Consider the following 25,052-nt stretch of genomic DNA (forward strand, 5'->3'; position numbering starts at 1 on the left):
GTTAGCTAGCTGTATAGCGTGTGAGTTAATGCAGGGTTCGTCGGTACAGGAATGTTGACATTGGACATAAAACTGGATCTTCTCAATGAGTATATTGGATATACTCATTATGTTGTACAATATGCAAATTGTGAGGGTCTGTTACGGCTAGGCGGTTAATTTTTACTAGTCTCAGTTAAAGAAAAATTTTTGAGGTTACTTCTTTCACGACTAAGGGCTAAAATATATCAAGTTTACGCCCAACGGATACATTTTTTTTTCGTTTTAGGAGCGGAACGTGTAACCCCTTTGAGACTCAAATTTGGTGATAGTTTGTGCTTGAAAATTGTTTAGAAAAACCAAAAATTAAATTAATAATTTTTCTAATTTTTTTCACTTAGGTAAATTACCAAGGTATCTTGTGAGCTAATTAGGATGCGACCGAGTTGTGAAATTAGCGGCTACCTTTTACCGGTAGTTCCCTGTTCTTTTCAAATCCACTAAAAAACTATTGCCCTGACCCGACGATCGATTTAAAAGAAACCCACATAGGACCGCGCTCAAATACGGGTTACTTGCATATGGCACCTCGGCATAAAGGCTGGTGTATTGTAGTCAACTTTCATGAGTAATGATCAGTTTAAGCTGTTGAATCAACCCAATAAAACAAATGACCAGCGTGAGACAAAAATACTGATGAGGTAGCTTACGATGCAGGGTAACTCCTAATGGACACTCGGGCCTCAGCTTCTAAAGGCCCAATGGTATTAAATTACGTTCATAATTAAGGCTATCGCACGAGTCTTGATTCTTCGCTATTGAGTTAGTTCCGTTCCACAGATGACATTTTCTTGGGTCGTTTGAATCAAAGAAAGATCGTCCTTCGTCTAAATTTACACGACAACGCAGTTCAAAGGAAGCAAGTGGCGTGAGGCAAATTTTCCTCTGTCCAGTCCTTCCCATCTCAAAAGCTAATTTGCAGTAAAAATCAGTTCGTAGCCTGCTGGTCTTAGATATGATTGTGGCTTTCCTCGCTATGGTCAGATTACGAAAGCGTGTCCACATTTGGTCTTAAGGCCTCTTATATGAGGATGGAAAACAAGGCTTTCTCGGTTCTACCATTCTTACGTCACCACTTTCTCTAAGCGAAAGTTTGAGATATTGTTTAAATGGGCTGAAATGTTCCCCATAAGCGTGCTCTAGCTCATTTAGACGTGGGACAGGAAGAGGAGGCAAAACTCGCTTTTCACTAACTAAGTGCCTTTTTGACATGCGCAGTGAACCTTGAAACATTGTTTTGCCGCCATCATTCGAATCGCAACGACTTCGGAATTTATGTCATTATTCATACAAACCTAGGTGTTTGTTTTCAGACTCACATGAATTTTCTCCATAGTGATACTGCCAAAGTTAATGAGCCAAATCAGGGTTCAGCCAAAAGTCGCCTAGGATTTGATGACAAAGTTTACAAATCGGCGTCTGAAGATCTAAGAAGCTTACATCGCTCAATTTGGGAAGGAGGCGAAGATCTCCGACTTATCGACGGCGTCCTTAAGACCTACTTTCTCGACGCCGAAATTTACTTTATGGATGTACAGGAAAGATACCTAAGAAGTTTCTCGTAGTAACTCGCCAGCGAGGATAAAGTGGATGAACTTTTAGAGTGGTGTGAACAATGCCTATGCAAAAGACTTATCTAGTAAAGTAACACCGTTTGGATACAGAACTACTACAAGAGTGCCTCGCTCTTCAGGTAAGCTGTTCAGTCTCCATTCACATCGAGGTCAGATGCGGAAAATCAATGATTTTCGGTGGTAGTCCGATTCACCGGATACCAACTTTAACTGTTCATCGGCGAAGTCTGCCTGAAACATTGATTTACGTGACATGAGCATAAAGTTGTAGGCAGCGGGCGTCAGAGTCCTAGGGCAACTTCTCTTGCCACTCGATATGAATTCTAAGAGCAGAATTTAAGATTTCTGTCATTTTGATGTCAGTTTAAAACAATTCATTTCCCGCGAAGACGATTAGGCTATATCTCAAACATGGAAGCTGTTCAAACGTTCTTGAGAGTGAAAATGTATGAATTTAAGATGTTCTTTTTGGGATCTTACAAGAGTCTACAAACAAATATGGCGGTTTGTATCGTTGGAACGCTTGGGTGGTATAAAAAGGACTAAAGTAGTACAGTCAAAAATTACTCTCATGCTGAAGCGCAATGGAGCTATTCCAACGATTAGAATAGCGGTTTAAACATTATCACAAGAATCTGACAAAGAAAATAAGCCTTATGGCTCGGAACGTCTTCGATCTCAGGTCAGGTAATTAATTAGGTTGAGATAAAAGTATTAAGCAAAGGACGCCCCGAACTCAAACAATGAAACCAAAAAACAATTTCAAGGCACAATCTCCTTGTAGTTTTGTTTTTGACTCCTAAAGATTTCATCGAAGAGTAGTTGAAATAGGGTATACTGTTAGATCAGGTGTAAATCTGCGTTATTGGGATTTGTTACAGGTTTGGAAATTATGAGTTAGCTGTTTAATTGCTTAGTGGAGCAAGTGATATGTGCTAATGATCGCCGACACTTTTTTTTTTTGTATATGGTAGGCGAATGACATACTGACCAGAGTGAAAAGAAAATCTTGTGATTTACGAGATGTCAAAATTCAGAATAACAGTTGAGTTACAGTTAGTTCAGAATTACAGTCGAGGATTATTTGTAAAGACTATCAATGTATGTGTACACAAAACTTGCACAAAGAGGGACGTACGACGTGTTCTTTTTCTAGCTATATCTACAAGCAAGCAGCTAATGTTTGTAAACATCCTCCGTTACAGAATGCGTGTGCACCTCTCAATTTCTGTTGCTGTCGTAGTTAGTCATTATTCTACTCTCTCTGATTAAGGGATTGTCTCAGCAAAATCAGAAGCCAGCCAGAGGAGTTTTGATGAAAAACAAACATGTGCACCTACAATGTGTAAACACACACAGTAGTAGTACTGAACAATACCACTGAAAGCATCCATAATTACGGTTCCCAGATAATCCTTTGAAACTGCAAGTTCTATTAATTCAGCTTAGAAGGGGGGTGTTGTTTGGTTGTGGGTATGGTGGGTGATGTAACAGTCAGAAGGCCTTGGATCAACAAAAAACCTGGTTGTTTTTTGAATTTTTGGTGTGTTTGTGTGTGTTTTTGTTTTTGCTTTTTTTTTATACCCTATAAGAAAGTTCAGGACCATATTTATTTAAAAGCACATAATCTAAAGTTTGTGTTTGGTGTGGAGGTAAGGGTCAACGTCTGTTGGTCTCTTCTTATGTCACCATTCCTCTAATTTTTGCTCCATCTGGGAAACTTAGTGGATCATGGCCACTCTGTGAGCAAAATGCCTAAGAAATGCTACAAGGTTTAACAGTGAGGGCCACGTACGGCCTTGTTGCATTGTATGTGTTAGCTCCTCGGTCATTTCAAGTGAACCATTAAGGCTATTCAATAGGTTTTAAATCTTCTTACCATCTTCTATAGCATACAATGTGGGAGTGGCCAAAATGTGAGAGTGATTCAGGACAGGGGCATTTTAGATGTTCCAAAGCGGCAAAACCTCTGATCCTTAGTGCATTTAAATTTTCATGGAGAAAAGGCTTTTTTGCCATTATATTGCATTACATTGCTTTAACAAAGAAACTATCAGATCCTAATGTAAACCTGATCCTTGGCAGAACTGTTAATTGTCATGCAGATAAGCTAAATGAAGTTCTCAGAAAAAAAAATGTACCTTGAATTTCTTTGAGATAACCAAAAAAAAAGAAAAGAAGAAAGAAGAGAAAGAAAAAGATACAGTAAGGGAAAGATTGACATACAGGACAGCACTGCTTAAAAGTAAGTTGAGAGTCCTTCATATCCCTAAGGCCTAATAACCTGGAATCTCTCTCTGTCAGTCATTTTCTCTTGCTGTTTCTTGTGGTTTGCCTGTATTTTATGAGCCAATAATGAATAATTGAACCCATGGCACAAAAATTGATCAAAATTTTTATAATTAAAAACAGAAAATAAGAGAAAAAATAAGGTGAGGATGGGATAAAAATTGTAAAGTGCAAGAAAAGGAAGGCTGTTTACAACGTGGAATTCGGAACCATATTAGAAACCTGAAGGAAAGACAAAAAGATGATATACCCAGGGATACACATCAACTTTTAAGATAGTGGGACCTTAAACATATACTTCAACATATACAGAGCCTGAGGCAATGCAACTAATTGCACACTTACAAGAATATCTAAAAAATAAAGTTTTATCTGTTGAATTAAAAAATTGATTTCACTTAAGACCACACCGAGTTTTCAGCCCTTTTATCCATGACAAAAGCAATATGATCAATTGCACCTCACAAATTTATGCATGAAGGATATAATGATGATTATTGCATTACAGTACATTATTTTGTAATTTTTTATGGGTGCTTTGTGTACATCATTTCTTTTTCAATTGCAAAACTACACAAAATATTCTTCATCCTATGTAAAAATTTGCCAATTAAATTTATGGTTGAACCTGTATTGAGTGGCACAATTTTAAGCAATGACCCTGTATTAGGCAGTTGGTTGTTGGTGCCGAAATTTTTTCCCCTTAATGTGCTGTAGTTTACAACTCTATTATGCATTAGCACGCTCACCCTTGACTGAGTCCCAACAGCCTTTTTTTATTGTCTTTCATCTGTATTGAACAGGAACAGGAACCACTCAAATAAAACTTAGTTTAAGTGTCAAGTCAAATTATGTCATGTTTATATCCAGAAATCAATGTTAGCACTTTAATTTCAAATGTCCTCATTGTGCAGCAGATTATCTTTCTTTTTAGGGCTGTTGGGAAAAAAGGTTTTTTTTTAAAATTATGTTTGACTCCTAATTTATGGAACCTGTATTTAATGGTCAACCTGTGTAAAGTGGTAATCCTGCTATTCCTTGTGGTTTGACTGTAATTATAAATGAGAAAGTGGAATCCAGACTTTACAGCAACTGTGGTAGACTTTCCTTAATAAACACCAACATTATGATAAGGTAAACTTCCACATACATTTTGATTATCTAAAGTACTGCAATGCATGTATTTGTAGAGCCTCAGTAATTGAAGGAATTTGTCAATGCTGCATTATAGCATGTGAAAAAATGTTTGGTGTATTATTAATTGTTTATCATTCATTCCTTGTTATTTCAATCAGATGAAGAAAATATGAACCCTCAGTCTGGACCTGGTCACCACTCCTATATTGGCAATGATGATGAAATTTCTACTCTCCCTTCCCCTAGTTCATCAGTAGTTGACCTAGATAGTAATGCTGGTACTGTGGAAACAGAGGTTTTGTTGAGCAGTTATAAAGGAAGTAAAACTGCAGCTCCAGGTACACTATCAGGTGAATAATGCAGAGTTCAAAATCATCTTTTCTATGGGGGGTCAAATAGCAACTGGGCACCTTTCTTTAGCCACAAAATGGAAAAATTTGGTTGTCAAAAAGTTTGATTTACAAAATGTTTACCTCTCAACCAAATACAAAAATGTCAGATTGCTAATATAATTATGTTATAAGATGAGAGAGTACAGTCAAATAAAATTATTATTATAATTATTATACATTGTATCTTTCAGGAAACCACAAATGAAATATTGATTTTGGATTGAGATGAAATAAATTTCTTTAGTGTAGGATCAGAACATTGAAAAGATGGCAAGTCAGCAGGGGGCTGGTGACTTGCCTGTAAATTATACTTGTCACGACTCAATTTTCAGTTGCAGTTGCAACAAGCTGGTCACAACTTTGCACCTTGAAACTGTTATACAATTTTGTTTATTCACCAATCAGATCTACATGTATTAAGGCATTTATGATTTTTGTTGATAAACTCTTAGCTAAACCATTAAAATAACATGCTATTTGTAGATGTTCAGCTCACACGAGAGGAGTCATGTAGAAACAGATACTGTGCACCAGATGACCTTCAAGTGTTTTAAATTGATTGCGCACTCTCTTGTAGGGATATTGTTTTTATTAGAAGAGTTCTTCTTAAAAGCTTGAAAAATGTTACCATTCTACTCTCTTCAAAAGTAGGAAAAAGGAAATCAAACTTGCTGCACCATACACTTTTCTTTAATATTATTGACTCTTAGTGGATTTCAATCTTTTCTTTTATTAGGATCATATTCCAGCAAGGTATTACCAGTGACATCTCCAAAAACTGCCTCATGGAAAACCCATTCTCAATCTGGTAAAACAGAATATCCCAGTTGGGTTTCCAGCCTAGGGAAGGAGTACCCCAGCTGGGTAGAGGACCTTGATACCACTACAAGAGAGAACAAAGTGAAGTACAGGTACACACTACCTAGCTTGCTCTATGCTCTACCTACAGTATGCACTACCTACCTTGCTCTATGCACTACCTACAGTACGCACTACCTACCTTGCTCTATGCACTACCTACAGTACACACTACCTACCTTGCTCTATGCACTACCTACAGTACACACTACCTACCTTGCTCTATGCACTACCTACAGTACTTTGCTCTAAGCACTGCCCTCCTTGCTCAGTATTTTCACGCATGAACATTCAATTTGTTCATAGACTTGGGAAGATTGCAAAAATGTGTAGATGGGGTCACTAGTTACACAACGTTCATGTACACGCACATTCTCCTGACAAATGTTCATTTTGCAGACCTACAGAATTGATTTTCCCTTTTTGCTCTTTTTACGGATTTATTTTGTATAGCTTTTTATTAAGAATAGAAATATCTCCTGTTTCCAGATCGTGATTTTTTTAATGAGCAATTTATAAATTGAAAGATAGATTGTGTTCCCATGGTAATCAAATATATTAACATGGCGTTTGGCTTTCTATTAAGGCCTTTATCTCCGATGATATGATTGGAAAAAAATTTTTTGGTTTCGAATTTTGTCTGCAGCAACTGAAAAGCTCACAAAGAGAACTTACACGAGCTTAACAGGGTAATTAAGTATTATTGACTGAGCTGATAAGGTAAATTGGCCACCGTAAAGAGTTTTAAAGCTGACGTTTCAGCTTTAAAAGTCTTATCGGAAGCCAATTTACGTTATCAACTCCGTTGATAATATTTAACAACACAGTTATACTCTCCCACCGACGCTGCCCCACAGTTTCTTTAGAAACTTACCCCCTTCACACGAGCTTAGTTTACTGCATTTGTATCGCGTACGTTTACAACTCGTTTAGAATTAACTGAAGTCCTCTTGCCCCAATTTTTTTCTTTAACCTTATGGTCGGTTAGATTGATCGTTTGCCCTTGTTGTATGATAATTTGTTTTAGCCCTGACGAGAAATACTCCTCCAGCACCTCCTCTCCATCAGGAACATTTGTGAGAAAAAAACCGTTTGGACGTTCATCACAGTCCAAATCAGCTCTTAAATTATCAGATCTACAGTGTAGCAGACTCAAAGACCCATCAAGAGTAAAGAAAGCAGAGAGTAATATAAACGGAACTGACTGGAACGATGGAGCAAGTACTGACACAGACATGCTGCTTTCTCAGTCAGTGTATGGACCGAACCCGGTCAATATGGGCGGAAACTTCCACAGCTCATTATACCAAGACAAAAAGGTTGTGCGACTGAAAAAAGAATCCACGAAAAAGCTCAGAAAAAGCACTGGGAAGATTAAATCCAGAGAACACTCAACAGTATCTCCAAGGAGGTCGAAAAGTCTGACTCTTTCACCTACAAAGTCTCTACGCTTTTCTGCGAGCAATGAATATTCAGAAGGTAAAGAAGGCACTCCTCTTAGAATGGCTGTCCCGAGGGATTCCTCACCAGGCAGGAGTCCCTTCACCTCTCTACCGTCAAGATACAGCATACCTCTACAGAATGAGAGATATGCGGGCTCATCTGCAGAGTCTGCACTTCACAGTGCCTCACCAAAAATGACACGGAAGTACGTATCGCCGCCCGTTGTGACACGGTATTCAAAGCTGCCTGTCAAACAAGAGGAAGTAACGTTACCATTAACGGCAAGGAGAGAGCCTTCTACTAGCCCTAGCTCTGCAACATCTCCATCGCGTGTGAGAATCCCACTGAAGACAGACTCTCCATCCAGAAATGAGGAAAGCGATGTAGAATCTGAGGACACGGACAGGGAGATGCGTAAATCACCAACAGGAATTAAAATGGAAAAGATGTACAGAGATCCTAATACTATGTATCCTTGGAAAACGATGATTCAGAGTTCTAAATCTCGAGATAGTGCCGCGGCTGATCCAAAGCCACAGTATTATTCTACACCCAAAATCTCAACAGGCAGGAATCTTCAAAAGCCATTTGGCTCTTCACTTAAGCATCCATATTCTAGCAGAACTTCTTATGGTGGCCTGCGTGGCGCCCAAAGAGTGGTGTTTTCTGAACCCAGTGGGCTGCGAGATGGAAGGGAAGCTAGAGCGCAGGAGGAGTACAAATCGCCTGATAAACCTGTTTTCGCTGGTTCAAGTTACCGGTCTAGAGATGAGAAGCTTGCAAAGTCTGCTCCTGATACAAGATACCGCAAGCCCCCTATTCCTACTAGGAGTACTGGAGGGAAGTTGAGCCACCGACGAAGCAAAACTGTTCCAGATTTACGACGGGTTGCCATGAGGTCAGCTTCAAGGCCAAGAAGTTCACGTCGTAGTCTTGATGATGATGTTGTCAGTGTAAATACAGTGGACACTGAGACGCTTATCACCCACCCACCCATGCCTCTGTTTGATGTTAGTCCTTCACTTACTACTGTCTCAGACAGTGACACATTAGTCGAGTCTGAAACAGAGACAGACACACACATAAGTGTTGTCGAAAGGAGTCAAATGAGCCTACCTCATGTTGCTGATGTGTCTGACAAGTTTTCCCCAACAAGTGTGTTTGCTTCGACAAATCCTCATGCTGCAGTAAGAGAAGAACTCCCTCAAAGATTTCACTTATGGAAGCTGTAAGTTTTGTTTCTGCCATTTTTGTATGCATGGGTTTGAAAAAGGCCTCAGGTAGTGATCATACATGTACTTTAAATGCTCCCTACTCGTAGACAAGTAGCAACAAATCAGGCATATATCAATATCTTATGAAGAAGTGGGTGTTTAGTTCTGAACGCTAAGGTGATGAGCACTTAAATTTTGGGCCCTAATTATCTACCATCTTTGAATTGTATGTAAGGATTCATGATCAACACTACCTATATATGTAATATTATGTGTGTTGAATCCTGCACAGAGATGAAGACATCAAAACTCCAGACAGTTTCATAACAAGGCGCTTTACAAATCCGAAGTCTGGAATCATTTCGTCATTTCTTGACGACTGTTTGAGCGTTGATAGCGAAGACAAAACAATGAAAGTGAGTTTACAAATCCTAATTCGACCTACAAATGTACTTACATGTGGCCTGTGTGTGGAGCCTGCGTGCGCAGCCGCGGAAACAAGCAGAGAATGGAGGGTAGAAGTTTGTCTTCTAACAGCTTTGGAGCCTTCCATTTTGTCGTAGAGATGACTGGGTAATCATCTGAGTAAAGATTCTCGAATAGCAAATTACAGGAATTATGAGTTGCATGTACCTGGCCTAGGAAGGACGCTGAATTAAAATCAGTTTTTTTCTACGAGTGATGAACTACAGGTGCATTTATGTTCAGCTTTGTGAGAAATCCGGTGATTGATTGTCCTTTTTGAAAATCCTTTCAGGAACCGAACGGTACTTCTACCAGTGCTGGGGGTGCTATGAGACTCAGTGGAAAGGAAGCTGCCCCAGGCCCAGTGGAAGCCTTAAAACAAATGCTTTTTACCATGCAGGACATGGCGCATCACGAAACACTCGATAATGAAGATTCAAGCTATTATAAGGTAACCTTATAAAGAGATGTGGGTAATGGTACTAGTGCAAGGGTTTTGTGCACTGCAGTTTAAGATTTTAAGTTACTAGATGTTGCTGACAAGTAACTGGTGTTGTTCGTTATCGACATGAGAGTCGATCTATGCACAGGCGGTCTAAGCTCCAGCTGTGAGATGATCATCTTGCGAAATAAGAGTCATGGCGAAATTATAAGAGTTTGTATGGGAATATTTACGACCGCTCTTAAGAATAAAAAAAATAAGTCAAATCCTCAATGAAATTACCTCATCTTACTTTCATAGTGCATCGCTTGTTACCTGACCGCTTACTATGTTAAAAAGAACCCATTTTAGCGAGATATCCATTTCTAGGTTTACTACATAAGAGAAGCCAAAGTCTGCACACGCCCGATCCGAGAAGCGAAAAATCCAAGCTCAAAATGACCGGGCAGCCACAATCCAACGCAGAATCCAAGCAAATATACTGTAGTTTCATTTCAATTCACTACAAACTCAATCTTCCTGGTGAAAAACGACGCTAAGTTTGTTTCAGTTTGCTTCAAAAGTTTCCAGTTTAGACGTTTTTAACGGCTCGCGTACACACGACCGTTGAAACCAGCTTGGTAACCCTGCCTCCTTTGCAAACTGTGCCTCGCCGGGGACCACGCCGTCACGGGTGCTAAGTGATATGATTCAAGTAACGCCAAATCGACGATTTCCGCAGATTGAGAGAGTTAGCACTAAATTACCAAATACGAAACAAAAGGAGCTGAAACAAAGAAACTTGACGGAATATAAATGGAGAGGTTGCAAACATTTGCTCTATGTTCTCTTGTAGCGTTCGTTCGCTACTGTTTTTGGTTTAAGGCTTTTAACTGTTCTAGTAGGCTCAAGACTGATGTTCACTTTTTTTCATAGAGCCCCTCCAGTATGGATTTCAAGTCCAAAGTTATGAAAGATTCTCTATCTTCAGGTAATGTTGATCCCGTTCAATAAAGACTCAGTTATGATCTCATTAGAGAGTATTCAAACGATTGTTTCATGAAGGTGAACACTTAAGCCTAAACGTGCACGTATAGAGTGCTTGTGGAGGCACAAGGATCGTGGTGAAATTATCCAAAGTTTATGTGCGTTGCAAAGAACTCTGTCTTTCGACTTGACCTTTATCTTGACAATTTCTGGTGGGTTGCTATTTTTACAGATGACCAAAGTGAAAGAGATGCTGACATAATGCGCGGGGAGGTATCTTTACAAAGGTATGTTAAAAAAGTCTCTCATTCACTCATCTCGTTCATTCAGCTTCCTCATAACTTGCAAGTCTCTTCATTTGCGCTGAAAAGCTTTTTTGGATGGCTAATATGTGCTCCCAGTTAAAGGAAGTTTTCGCGAAACGTTGATTTCGCGAACTTCGTGATTAAAAAGAAAGTCGCACACTTTAATCAGTTGACGTGAATTGTCTTGTAAACACCTTTACGGAAACATTAAGCGATTCAACTGTAAAGGAATGGGTCAATTACCGTCTATTGATCCATAATAAAACCATTCATAAACATCATCAGTAAATGTCTCCGAAGGACTTTTTTCCTTGAGAGCCCATAGTAAGGAATTTTTCAATTTAAATGCATACCTTCGTCATATGTCGTAAGACCACTAGTTCACGTGTGAGCATAAACTACTTGCAGTTTATGTGAAACTGCTTTGTTGTTGCGGTCGACGTATTCTCTTGCAGCTGCGTTTTTGTCTTTGATATCGATTGTCTATCGATATCAAATTCGAATGTGCCACATGTGGAAAAATCTCCGGATGTGTGTTTGTACAAGGAGCCTAATGCTTACAATGATGCAAGACAAAATATGTAGAAAACGAAAATGAATTACAGCATTGAGTAAGAAATTTTAGTGAAGTGCCGTGTAACTGACTATCCACCTTAAAACATTGGAATTGTCATGCGAATCAAAGTTTTTTCTTAATGTGCTACTTGGCGTTGGTAAGAAAACGTTAGTTTTGTTCAGTTTTTTATCACTGTCCAACCTCCACAGGGCCTATCATCATCTGGAAAGACTCAAGAGGCTTGTGGGAAAGGAAGATGATCGTTCGTCAATTAGCTCCGCTAATTAGATGGCAGGCATCTTGGAATTTCAATGCTTTTATTGAAGATCATTCAACTATATCACCCATTAGACATTTTTAATCACCATTCTTTGTTTTCGTTTTGACATTTCTGTAAGTTTATTACAACTGTCATAGTGTCAAGCTCTGTTCGACATTCATTTGCTCTAAAAGAATCGAATGAACTTGCGAGTTGTTATGTCTAAGTATTTATAGCTTGATTTTGAATGAAAATTTCATGCTTTTTATCGCACTATTGTGCACTATTTTATTGGTTTGCGCTTTGTTATTTTTTTTCAAATACAAAACTTGTTTTGAACGCATGTGAGCCACCTTGAACTAAATTAAATCCAATTTACCTAAAATGTCATAGATAACGTGTGAACGTGGCAATTTTCATCAACTGGAAAGTTGAAAGCTACATAATCTACGCATGCGCACAAAAATTACAGCTCTTTTTTTTTTTCCTCACCACCCGTTTTTGGGGAAGGTGTAGAGTGACACTCCGCAAAGATGAAAAGATAATGTAAGATCGATAGTCAAACTGTGGAAATCCTTAAAAAAGATCAAACTCTTGTATAGTGGTTTTTCAAAACTCCATTGAGAAGTCAGGTTTGTTGAAGAAGATTAGATGAACCCACTACACACTTTGTTTTGACAGGCTGGAAGAACTGAGGTTTCAGTCAATGCTCGGGTTCTCTTCTGTAAACCTTAATTTGCAGTGAAGGGTCGGGTTCCTTGGGGACATTTTAGACCTGACGTCCACCTTATCATAATCATTAACTGATATCTCTTAATTACGCTACGGGAATCAGATCAGGGAACAGATCTTGTCAACACAACACCAAAATCAACACGGACTTATTAAATGATATTTTGATTAAAAAAAAGATTTTAAGAAAGTGATTTTACTGAAATATTTTTCATAGGCTTTATAGAAGTTATAGGGTTAAATATATATAGGGATATTTATATATTAGCTTATACTTATTGCAAATTTATTATACGACTTGGTGAATTAATATAATTGTTTCAAAACAATGAAGTGTGTTCTCTTTTGACAATGTTCTATGAATACTTAGTAGAAACCTTTTAACCTTCAAATGAACATTATTCTGTGGAGCTGAGTAGGATGAGAGATTGGTGTCATTTTTTGTTACACGTCACACTGTAACGAGGCCGGTAAGTGTTATACTCGTATGAAGTACACGTTTGCCCTGGTACGTGCCATTTCACTCACCAATTTATCGCTCCACACGCCTACTTTCATACCCTGCATAAGGTAAGAAAAGGGACAATTTTGAACCAAGCGTATTTAATAGACCACTACTTGCACTCCCACTGCCCTTTCATGAGCTTAGCGTAGCTTCTTCCACATTTTAACCGAAAACGAGGCTTTGAACAGTCACTCAAGCATTAACTCTCAAAGTTCCTCTAAGACACTATATAATGGTCTTACAACGAATTATGGCGAAACGCATATGACGATCTCAAGAAAAGATTTTGGACTGGAAACTCATCCTCTTGTTTCCACGTTAGGAACACACCGCACATACCTTTTTATGGTTGAACTTAATAAAGAAATAAATTTTCTTCTCGAGTGCAAGTATGATAACTTTGTTATCAATTGGATAAAATAGGTACAGGCCAAACCAAAAGTAAGAAAAAAGGAGATGAACAGTACAAACTGGGCAAAACTGACTAACATTTAGATTCACCTGGGTTTCAAACTTTTATTTGTTGACAGTCCATTGGTCTCTAACTTCTGTTACTTGAACATTATTTCTTAACTTAAAAATACACTCTGTTCATAGCTTACTTAGAATTGCAATAATCAAAATCAATATGTAGTAAAGTGTAATTTATACAGTCGGCATGATACTAGACACAGTCATAAGGTCGTCCAATGTTGACTTATCTTGACAAAAGTCACTCAGTTAATCTGGTAACTTTTCAAATCATTAATTATCTCTCTTGCAACCCCAGACCCCTGGTGGGCACTCGGCTTTAGCAGCTAATTCATCTTTTTTCTCATCATCTTCCTTTTCCTTTTTCTCAGGGACCTCGTTTCGTTTGCAGCCCCAGACCCCTGGTGGACAATCTTCTTCAATCTGATCTTTCTTACAGCCCCAGACCCCTGGTGGACAATCTTCTTCGATCTGATCTTTCTTACAGCCCCAGACCCCAGGAGGACAATCATTTTCGACCGAGTCTTTCTTACAACCCCAGACCCCTGGTGGGCATCCTTCTTCGCCTAACTCTTCCTTTTTTATTTCTCTTTTGCATCCCCACACTCCGGGGGGACAATCTTCATCATTATTGCTTTTTACTGACCGCGTAGATCTTCCTTTTGACTTAAACCAATTTTTGACAGAGGCAAATAGACCTCGTTTGCAGCCCCAGACTCCAGGTGGGCAGTCTTCGTCGTTGCTTCTCTTCATTTCGAAGTTCCGCTTACAGCCCCACACACCGGGGGGACAGTCTTCATCCAGTTCCTCGATGACGTTCTTCTTGCATCCCCAAACTCCTGGAGGACAATCGTCTTCGGTTCTCTTGTTCTCTGTTTCCGAGCGCTTACATCCCCAGACTCCTGGAGGGCAGTCACCCTCCCACACCCTTTTTCTTCTCAGTGGATTACTGGTTGCTTCGTGCGAAAGGGCAACGATCGTGATCACGGCAAATATGGTCCAACTCATTTTTCTAAAAAAGAAACGCACCACGTAACTTAGAAAAGTTGCACAAGACACTCGCCTATAGTGTCTGAGAAACACAGAAATAAATGATTCGCCGCGTGAATACTCATTTTAGCTATTGTTTAAAAGGAATTTTGTTCAGTCATTTAGTAAAACCCTCCCATTAAAGGTCCATCCGTAGGGTAAGCGTCTACTTTTATCCCACATGCCAAATTTTTCTAAGTCAAGTCAGACCCCTTCTGAGACTTGTTGATTGAAACTATCACCTTTTCAAATATCCTGTAAGCGACTTCTTCTCCTCACTCTTGGGTGTCAAGTGGGTGAGAAGATTACTTTCATTCCGATCCTGCTTTAAAAAGCAGCTTCTGTGCATGAATGACAAAAGTTCAGATCTTTAACGGTCTTTCTTTTTGTAAGCAACCACATGCATGCCTAAATGTGGCACCAAGGGTGGTCGCCTATGAAACTGAACTTCAACTGTATTTCAGTAAAAAGCATTCGGGGTGTCAGTTCGCAAATGGTTGTAGACAGCTCTGAAAACTCGAACACGTTGTAAAATTTATAAGTCCAACAGACATGAGAAAAAGCAAAACAAAACCGAGTATTAGAAAAATAACATCCGTAATGAACAGTCGCACCAACTAATGAATGAAAAAAGTGAAGAGGTGAAGAGAGTGAAAGAAGTGGATATAAACTTTTTTTTTTCAAGTACAGAAATGATTGCTAACTGACGAGGCAGGTGTAGGTGGAGTGAACTTGCGGTTTTTAACCGAGATACACAATTCTTTTGACATTTTGCCGACACAAATTTCTCCGAATAGAGGTGAATATGTGATACATCCTGGAAAAGGAGGAACTTTTTAAGTCTGCAAAACCTACAGCCTCTCAAGGAACATTAAAAAGAGGTTGCATTACGGAGAGTGTTCATTATTTGAGAGAAATCACTGAAGAAAAACCACAAGATGACTTTTTGTCACATGGCCACGGAAGAGAAAGTGACTGATATCACTTATGACAAAAAAGTAAGCTAAAAGCTTTTGCACAATGGATGTGATACATTGAAACACATTGGATGCTAAGAAAAATTATTTTTAAAGGCTTAAAAGCCATCCCAATGTTAAAAAAAATAATATAGGAAATTGTGTTGAAAAAATTGAACTGAGAATTAGTAGTTTTCATAAAACTTATAATGGCCGCCACTTTTCATGGACAAAAGTCAATTCGCGTGTCTATTGTTAATGTGAAGATATTTCTCTTTGTTTTGACCTCCTCACTTAAGCCGATACAAAAAAATGAAAGGATGCATAAACAAAGCCATTGGAGTAATAAAATAATACCAAACACAGATGTCAAAACACTCACATCTACAGAAAAACCAAACCTCTCTTCATGGATCTGGATGAAAAGATTATTTTCTCAGGATAAAACAAGAAAAAAAAAAGAGAGAGACGATGTGCCTTAATTCTCATAGAAACTGTCCATAGACCATGACAAACAACATTGACAAATTAAGGTTTCCTAACCGATAGTAATATATCTGTGGTGTTACTATCCTCAACTTACTTCTCAAATGTCTTTGACAGAAAATCGTCTCCTTTGTTGAGAGGTTCTTACTAAAGCGAGTCGTGGAGTTCGTCCGTCGAAAGCGTCCTATTTGGCGAAATGTTTGTCAACGATTTATATCCTTATGTAAGAATTTGATGAATTCCCCCGTTGCGCGTCATACACATTTAGCCTGAGTCTGTAAAACAAAAGATTTTAACGAAGTTTTAATTTTGTCGGTGTTTTTCAGAGTCATGATTGGTTTACTGCAGTGGGCGGCGGTTTAGAGCTAATTGAAAAAGACAAAAACAATTACAAGCTACTAAAATCCGAATACATGCCAATTAGCAGGCTAATTCCATGGCAAAGAAACTATCATGAGATTTTTATCGACATCTTAGGGTAACCCGCTGATAAGGCAAGTGGAAGATGCTTCTTTATCAAACTCAGAAACATATTTTACGAGTTCCCTTTTGAATTCCGTGCCTACTCACTTTGCCTCAATATAATCACAGAAGATTAAATTTCGACATCTTAATTGCGTTCTCACAAAGACCCTTCTTCATGAAATATGATGACCGCAGGTAGTGCAGAAATTCACTGATGACAATTCGAACTAACCAAGAACACTTCGAAAATTTTTCATCTATTTTCATACGATTTACACCTGTTAGTTTTACACAAGCTTCTTTTGCCTCTCGTTTTCAAAATTTTCTTCTTTCCTTAGGAAACAGGTGTTTTTCACCTATGTGTTTCGATCAATTTTCCTCACAATAGTTTTCATGGCTGAGGCAAACTATATTTGTTGGTTTTTGCGGTTAAGATTAAGATACTGACGTATATCATAGCTGCGATTAGATTTAAAAGCTTTAAGACCTTTGGTGACTTTCTCTGACAGCAAAACCAATATTCTGTCAAAACTGAATACTTTTACTAAGGTTGAATAAAACGTGTTTGCCTTGTCGGTTTGACTGAAGATGCCTGCGTTGACGAGTTACCAAATTAAGGAAAGTCTGTTTCCCAATAATTCATCTCGTGCAAACCGGATGCGTTTTTACATAAAACCCGCATTCCAAGGATGAATCAGCAGCTGAAACTTTCCGATTTCTAAAATTAGTAGGATTTTTCCCAAATTTATTGTGCTGTATATCGTTTGTTTTGGAACCTTTCATATCGCCTTAATCCAGAACCACAAAATGACATAAATGCGTTGTTGGTAGGATTTTGAAGGAACATGGTACAGAGGCCGCAAGCAAAAAAAAATCTCTTGTTCGGGAGATTGTAGAAAATATTACATCTTAAACATGACATACACCAACCAGTTCAAACAAAAAAGAAGATTCGACACCTGAACTAAACCTGAATTACTTTGAACGGGATGACCAATCTAAATTTATGATAAGAGATTTGAACGCCGCTTTTTAATCGTGCGATCAAATTTACATACAAAAAGTCGTTACTTTCATTAAACCAACCTTTCAGTATCAAGACTTCTTCTCGCGTAATCAATGAAGTTAAAAGATGGTGTATGAGCGCGAGAAATGGCGTTGAATGAATGAGACACGGACAGGTTTCGAGACCTTAAGGTGTGAATAGGAATAGTTGGTGAACATAAACTAACAGCTTACAGCTGTTAAGAAAAGCACTAAGAATGCAACCCTCTCCACAGGAAACGGATAAGTAACAACTCTACTGAAAACTTAAGGCATCTTTAAACTCCACAAAATGCTTTGAAAACCTACACATATATCGCTCGTAAGTATCCAACTCAACTGAAAGTATCACGACTACTGCTGAGTAACTACGACAAGCTTTTTGGTTGAAATGGCTTGACGTGACAGGCAACCAAACAGAAAGAAATTTCGCTCTTTTTTTTAAAAGTATAATAAGCGGAATACCCAATTACAATTACCGTGAGTCCTATTCTGGAAAAATAAAGTCGCTTATCTCCTTTCCAAATTTTAATATCTATATTAAAAAATACTATCTTCAAAATTTTTCACTTGTTCACCCTACGTTGCTGGACAAAGCCCTAAATCTTAAGTAAATTCTCATGCCCCTTCTCTTATCTAACACAGATACAACAATTACAGAAAATTCTAGAGTAGGTTTGTTTTTTTATCTTTGGTGCTTTATTATTTTGCCTTCCAAACTTGAAAGCTACGAGAAGAAAGTAAGATCTGCATCTCTCGGGAAAAGGTCCGGCACTGAATGACCAGGAAGTGTAACAGCGCCTTTGTACCGAAAAAAAAGGAACAACAAACACCAATGTGTCCCTATAATGTGTCATTTTAGTGCAGAAGCCTGCTAAAAAAAACTCTTACACTAAAATTATGATTTTAATCTTCATTTCTACATACAACGGAATCAAAAAGTATTTTTTTTTAAGTTTGTTAGGAGTACTTCCATTCTCGAATGCCAAGAGAAAAGGAAACAAAACCGCTCGAAGTATTAGTGGGATGATTTGCTTAATTTCAAATCGGTGATTTTGATCCAAATGATGTTTCATTTGTTCTCGAAAAAAAAATACACAAGCGACTGATGTCGTTAAGCCGGCCTTACCTTATGTAATGCTGCAGAAGCCTTCCTGGGCGGACTTATTCCCGGATCGATGCTATTCATAGAGTGAGCAGAGCATACTAATCCAACTTAGTATTTATATACTTCATCATGTTACTTAAAGCGCGCGTGGTCGGTCACATCTCAGCCAACAAAGGTTCCATTTTAAGACAACTTATCATTAACAAGGTCTGTAGAAAATTAGCGTCAATAAAAATGGACACTACTTAGATCATGAGAAAACCCTTGTTCTATAATTTCAAAACCACAGTTTCTGTCGCGATAATATTGCTTTTTTAGGCTTGATATCCTATGCAAACAAAGTTTGTTAGGACAAGTTTCAAGGTATCATAATTTTTGAGCAAGGGGGAAGACCTTTTATCGTAAAATTTCTTTTTGAAAGGGGAAGACCTTTGATCGTAAAATTTATTTTCGAAAACATCCCCTAAATAAAGTGTGCGCTCTATGTCATATAGCATTCCTAAGTTTTCATACGGCTTTTGTGTTTAGGCAAGACTGAATTTGGCCGATAAGCCAAAGACAACTGTAATCAAAACAGACATGTTTCATTATCGTTCATTTTTTTTCTCTGCCTTAACACAAAGTATTTGCAAGAAACGTGGTGTAAACAGTTATGACCCTCGTGGGTAGCTCAACTATCCGGCAAAATGAAAACATCAGAAAGAAAGCACCACACAAAAAAAAAAGAAAAAAAAAGTGCACATTATTTCTCCTAAAAGAGGAAATTCAATGAAAAAACCCTTTTTTTTCTACGAGGAATGAAAACAATGGCCAATCACTTACGATCGCTTATCAGTCAGCCATGGAAACATCCTTCATCGTCGTGGGTGAAAAAATGTGAAGTAAACAAACTTTGATTCTGGTGTAAAATTACTATCTGGTGGACACTATTATTGCACAATCCTGAACCACAAAAAGGGGCACCGACATAGAGTGTGTGGGGCATTGATATTTGACTCAACCACACGAAATTTCTTCACTTGATTCGTAATTCAGTAAACTTTTCATTCAAGTTAAGAGAAGAGGAGCGAAATTCCTGGCAACACTAAAACAACAATAAAAAGCTCTGTACCATTAATTTCGTAAGGAATTTTACAAAAAGGTTATGGACCTCACCATCTTTGATTTTTTGGTTGTTTGTTTTGTTTTTTATATTTTTATTGGTATTTTCATACAGAAATCTGTTTGTTGTATCGCACATCCTTTTAGGATGAGATGATGTTAGGGCGTTTACTGATTCAAACGTCAATCGAAAGAAAGAAACGAAAAAAAAAAAAAAAGAATTAAAAAACGGCTCAGTTAGTAAAGTGAAGCAGAAGGTTCGTCTACTTACAATTTGTACAATGGGGCAATGACCAATAAAATAAAAATGTTTAAGGTTACATCAATTTTATTGCTTTTGGTGATCACGAAATCGCACCGATATAATCGCCAACACAGCAGAACAATATGGTAAGTTGATTGATTTAAAAGCTGTTCTCTATCACTTGCTTTGCTCGGTTCCAAAACACTTCAACCCTCTTCAACAAATTGAACACAACTTTTTTGCTTGTCGATGAGCTGGAAATCAAACGCACTTAAATGTTTTTCTCGGAGGTATTGTATCTCGTAGATAATGACTAAAACACCGCACGCTTACCACGAGTGACATACGTGTAAGATACGGCTAAATACGAGTCACATCAGATACACACGGATACACACGACTAAAATTTTTCTTCCTTTTTTGTTCTTAAAATGCTTGAAGAGTCATTTTCGGAAACGCAGTCGCCATGTCTTGAATTTTACGCGCGAACGTACGCGCACGCAACTCATAGGGCCTTTTTTTTTCGGTTGTTGATTCTAACTCAAAGCCTGCCTTAACTTTTTTTTCTCGGGAGGAGGAGCGTGGGCTCATTTCCACCTAATAATCTGAAAATCGACCAAACCTCGGGAACTTTTCCTCGCTGTGCTTTGTTGCACATCATTTTCCTTTTTTTAAAAGATTATACGGCAAGCAAAAAGGGTAGCCCAGTAAATTATTAGTTTAGCTATCATAGTCATCTGGTTTCATTCTCACCATGCAAAACTTTTGAAAAGTTGACAGAAATAGAGAAATAGAGTACCTTTTAAAGTCTTGAGCTGTTGAGCCAAGCGAGTTGGCATTGTCAAGCGATCTGACGCTTAAGACCTCAAGATTATTCGCGAGCGAAAAAACGCTTGTACATGCACAGGCAGCCCAAGCCCCAGCTACGAGATGTTCATCTTGCGAAATAAGAGTCATTGCGAAATTGTAAGAGTTTGTATGGGAATAATTACGACCGCAGTCAAATTCTCAACAGAAGTGCTTCACCTTACTTCAGGCAGTGCATCGCTTGTTATCTGACCGTTTGCTATGTTGAAAAGAACCCATTTTAGCGAGTTATAAACTTCTAGGTTTTCTACGTACATAAAATAAGCTCAATGTTGCACATTGGCATCAATAAACTGTTTAAGAATCATGGATGCTACGTGACGGTGTGGTCCCCGGCGAGGCGCAGTTTGCAAAGGAGGCAGGGCTACAAGGCTGATTTTCAACGGTCGTTTTGTTGTGCGCGGGCCGTTAGAAGCAAACTGTGGCTTAGCGTCGGTTTCACCGGGAAGATTGTGTTTGTAGTGAATGGAGATGAAATTAAAGTGTATGTGCTTGGATTGTGCGTTAGAGTTGTGGCTGCCCGGTCATTCTGAGCTTGGATTTTTTTGCTTCACGGATCTGGCGTTCGGAAATGGAGTCAAAAATAGAGTCAGAAATGAAGTGTGGAGCTTGACCTACCTGTGGTAAAGGGTTTTTTTTCCTTCTTCTTCTTCTTTTAAGTGACGTTCTCACATTTACAAGCATATGGTTAATTGTTGTTCTAAATAAATGCAAACGTGACCAGGAAACGTAACACGGTTAAGTTTTTGCAGTTATGTGGTATGTCAAGTTAGTTTTCACATGCAGTGCGACTTTTCTGATGCCGCCAGCTAGATACGTAGCTCTTTACATTTGGTTTATAACAAGAGATTTACAACGCGAAAACGCAGAAACCTTTCATGAGTAACGCTGCACTGTTATTCATACCATTCTGTGAAAACCAGACACTATCTTAAGTCATGAACGTCGTCGTCGTGAGAATGAATGCCTAGCGCTGGCGTGTCTTTGTACAAATAGTTCGCGCTTAACCAGTCCTTACGGTTCTGGTGAAACAAAGAGAGAAAAATGCGGCAAATTTTTTACCTCATGTATACTTGTATTTGTATGTCACTCACTGAAGCAAACGCTAGAAAAGAAAAACTCGGAACGCTTTCAACGAGGAAAATTAGAGAAATTAATCAATCTTCCGCACAGAAGCACAACTGGATAAGGAGCATTTACGGGTGTATGTGAAAATGTGCCAAGTTTTTTGTGAATGTAGTATTTCAAAATAAAATCTGCTCTTCCTCTCTCCCCTTCGCGTACTCCTTTGTATTCACACACGGCGTGTGTGATTTGATAATTTAGCCAATCAAGTCCATGGACCTTGAAATTGGCATCGAAAACTGAATTTTTATTTGAATGTTTGAGATTTCTTAGTCAGAAATTTATCACTTTTCTGTTTTGGAATGAAGAACTTTCAAAGTCTTCATATTAGTCCTAACGTTGTTGTTCCTTTCATAAGTTTATTGCATGCATCTATAACAAAAGAGACTCTAGTCTATTTTTCGAAAATTTATATTTCTACAGGGTACAAAGGTATCCTGGGGTATCTTAGTGAATTAAGGGTTAACAAAGTCAAACTAAGAAAAAGTCTAGTAAGTCAAAGATAAAAATTACCCTCGACACGCTGCATGATATAGAGGCAAACTAAGTTTTGAAGGTTTCTATAAAAACGTAACTTACAGGAGAAATCTTCGCTTCAAACCACATATTCATCAGTTCGTGCGCGCGCTGTTACTCACAGCACTCGCAAATTCGATTAGATTTCCACTTTGACGTCATAATAAGGAGTCTTGTGACACATCTCATAAAGACCTAAAAATGGGATGAACGATTTAAAATGCTCAAACAAATTCGTCACATTTCGGAAGGAAACTTCTATGGCCTACACGTTACCAACAAGGCCCGAAAGCTCAGCTTGGATAAAGAGATACGAACCCTTGAGGCCTGTAAAGATGTCCAATCACATGTTTACCGAAAAGAAGAGAGGGAGTTACTAAGTACACTGAAAAGATTGCAGCATACAAAGCAAGATCACTTTGAAGATATTGGACATCACGAAAACCAAGGGCGCTCTGCTTTTCATCCCGAAAGGTGCCCAAGTTTTTATGAAAATCAACATGCAAGTGACGGGCAACGGCATTCACGAAAACCGACTGAATATCACGACAGAAAACTTCAGGTAAAAATCAAATCAGAAATCAGTGACAAGAAGACTTCAGTGAAAGTGTGTGCAGGCCCTTCTGATGCCTCTGTTATCATATCACTTTCACCGATGGCAAGTTCAACCAACACTCCAAAACAACTTACGACAATAGCCTTACCTTCCGTACCAAAACCGACCAAAAGAGATGGTGGCTCAGAAATTCACAGGACACAGGCGTTTATGTCCTGTGTTATTTGCAACTTGCCACGAAATGCTCAGGGGAGAGAATACAAACATACCTGCACATGCCATGAGGATTCTTCTAAACATCCTCACCACCATCACAACCGCAGAGAAGATTTACAGAAACACAGAAAGGATCACGAAGATTCGCACTGTTTTGGAGGAGGGCGAAGGAGAAGCTTAGAGGTTGAGGAAAATCCACCTCGCTACGAGTGGACACAAGGGTTCACAAACACCAACATCCATCAAAAGAACCAAGGAAGAAGTAGAGCTTCCAGCATCGAGGACGATAAAAAAAGCCACTCACCAAGAGGTGTTGACGCTTACACAGCGCATGCACCAGGTGTAGGCGCCCACAAATGGGACTTTGGCGCTGATCTGGGTATAGCTGCTGCAAATTATCACAAACGTGATAGGGGAAAACAAAGTGGATTCCTGGCATCAAGAAGTAGGAAGAATAGCCTTGAAGAGGGAAGAAGCCGTAGGAACAGTTGTTCAGATCGTCGAAGCAGAAGAAGCAGTTTTGGAGAACAAGACACAATAATATACAACAGATCAAAACAGGAAGAACTACGTGATCTCTATCACAGATTGGATAGAATGTTTCCAGTCCACGACAGACATGAGTACCATGATGAAGACAGTAATTGGTACCATAGGTACACACATTTACCTGAAAATCTTCCTCATACTACCCATTCACCTTTGTTTACGCCACACTCAGCCGCTGCTTCAAATGAGGGAGCTGCACACCAAAATCCCGCCTTCAATGGGCTGCTACATCCAGACAATATCGTTAACCATCATCACTTTCTACCTCATGAAGCTAACAAGCAAGAGAAGCCTGCAAGGTCTAGTCAGCATGCCCCCCATCACGTCCACGGATATCGTGTCCATGGGATTGATCGCAATGGCAATCGACAGGAAGTAAGTCGTCAGGTCATATCAGGCATGAAATTTGTTTGTTCTACCCTTACAATAACTGAATTAAACAGCTTTAACAAAATTAGATTTTTAACGGAAGAAGAAGTACTATCAGCTAACCTCTCGCAATACACTGAGATGGTTATAAAATTGAAAATTAAAGAACATTACGGAGGTTCGCTATAAATAGATTGGAGTCAAATAACACAAGACTACTTGTCCAGTTTTCAATTGAACTCGGTGATATAACGAGTGCACGGCCAAGCCTACCACTCAAAACCTGTGCCCTAATGGTAAGTTATTCCCTAGCGACCACTGTAAAGCTCACGACATAAAGTCATACTTTAACTGGCATTTCATTCTTCGCTATTTTTTGCAGTACTGCGTAACCCAGGGTGCAACTTCTCATATTGCTGCTGCCTTTGATCGCAACCATGATCAAGACAGTGGCATTCAATCAATGCTGATGAAATTAAAGCAGCTTCTCAATGTGTATCAACAAATGGACCATAAAGCTCCAAGATATCCCTGGCCTAGTCCTCCTGAAATCAAATTCACAAACGAAGAATTTAGAAAGCTGCGAAACTGCAGGTATTTGCGGCTAACGAAAAGTAATATTGAGAGTTTGAAGCTATTAGAGGATAAACTGAAGGAACGTAATGGGCAAAAAACTTCATAGACCTGTGGACTGAATCCTTTTGATCATATACGAAAGCGAAAAACTGGCTACAAGAGGTCAAAGATGTGTCATCGTCTAATGCCATAATGTTA

General features: G+C 38.7%; 4 protein-coding genes across 5 annotated transcripts in view; 2 read left to right on the plus strand and 2 right to left on the minus strand.

Moving 5' to 3' along the window:
- Positions 1-1,622: 1,622 nt before the first annotated feature.
- On the plus strand, positions 1,623-13,007 carry LOC131773129 (serine/arginine repetitive matrix protein 1). Its single transcript, XM_059089107.2, has 9 exons — positions 1,623-1,732; positions 5,198-5,389; positions 6,168-6,342; positions 7,317-8,960; positions 9,239-9,362; positions 9,704-9,862; positions 10,769-10,823; positions 11,052-11,106; positions 11,890-13,007. The coding sequence occupies exons 2-9, from the start codon at positions 5,209-5,211 to the stop codon at positions 11,966-11,968; spliced, it is 2,472 nt and encodes an 823-aa protein (XP_058945090.2). The 5' UTR covers positions 1,623-1,732; positions 5,198-5,208; the 3' UTR covers positions 11,969-13,007.
- Positions 13,008-13,672: 665 nt separating this feature from the next.
- LOC131773153 (platelet endothelial aggregation receptor 1) lies at positions 13,673-18,894 on the minus strand. Of its 2 annotated transcripts, XM_059089132.2 has the most exons (3): positions 18,757-18,830; positions 16,216-16,393; positions 13,673-14,659 (listed from the first exon to the last, which is right to left on the minus strand). In XM_059089132.2, the coding sequence occupies exon 3, from the start codon at positions 14,653-14,655 to the stop codon at positions 13,921-13,923; it is 735 nt and encodes a 244-aa protein (XP_058945115.1). In that variant the 5' UTR covers positions 14,656-14,659; positions 16,216-16,393; positions 18,757-18,830; the 3' UTR covers positions 13,673-13,920. The 2 variants fall into 2 exon arrangements, with proteins under 2 accessions (XP_058945115.1, XP_058945116.1); XM_059089133.1 differs by lacking the exon at positions 16,216-16,393 and having other exon boundaries at positions 18,757-18,894.
- A 3,571-nt stretch (positions 18,895-22,465) lies between these two features.
- Positions 22,466-25,052, minus strand: part of LOC131773101 (focadhesin) — a 29,297-nt gene continuing 26,710 nt past the window's right edge. Inside the window, exon 48 of the mRNA XM_059089073.2 lies at positions 22,466-24,823. The gene's annotated coding sequence lies outside the window, so the exon portion shown is untranslated. The remainder of the gene's footprint in view (positions 24,824-25,052) is intronic.
- On the plus strand, positions 22,809-24,960 carry LOC131773107 (uncharacterized). The gene is made up of 2 exons (XM_059089078.1): positions 22,809-24,284; positions 24,661-24,960. The coding sequence occupies exons 1-2, from the start codon at positions 22,809-22,811 to the stop codon at positions 24,958-24,960; spliced, it is 1,776 nt and encodes a 591-aa protein (XP_058945061.1).

The sequence above is a fragment of the Pocillopora verrucosa genome, chromosome 4 (assembly GCF_036669915.1).
Source record: "Pocillopora verrucosa isolate sample1 chromosome 4, ASM3666991v2, whole genome shotgun sequence".
NCBI lineage: Eukaryota > Metazoa > Cnidaria > Anthozoa > Scleractinia > Pocilloporidae > Pocillopora > Pocillopora verrucosa.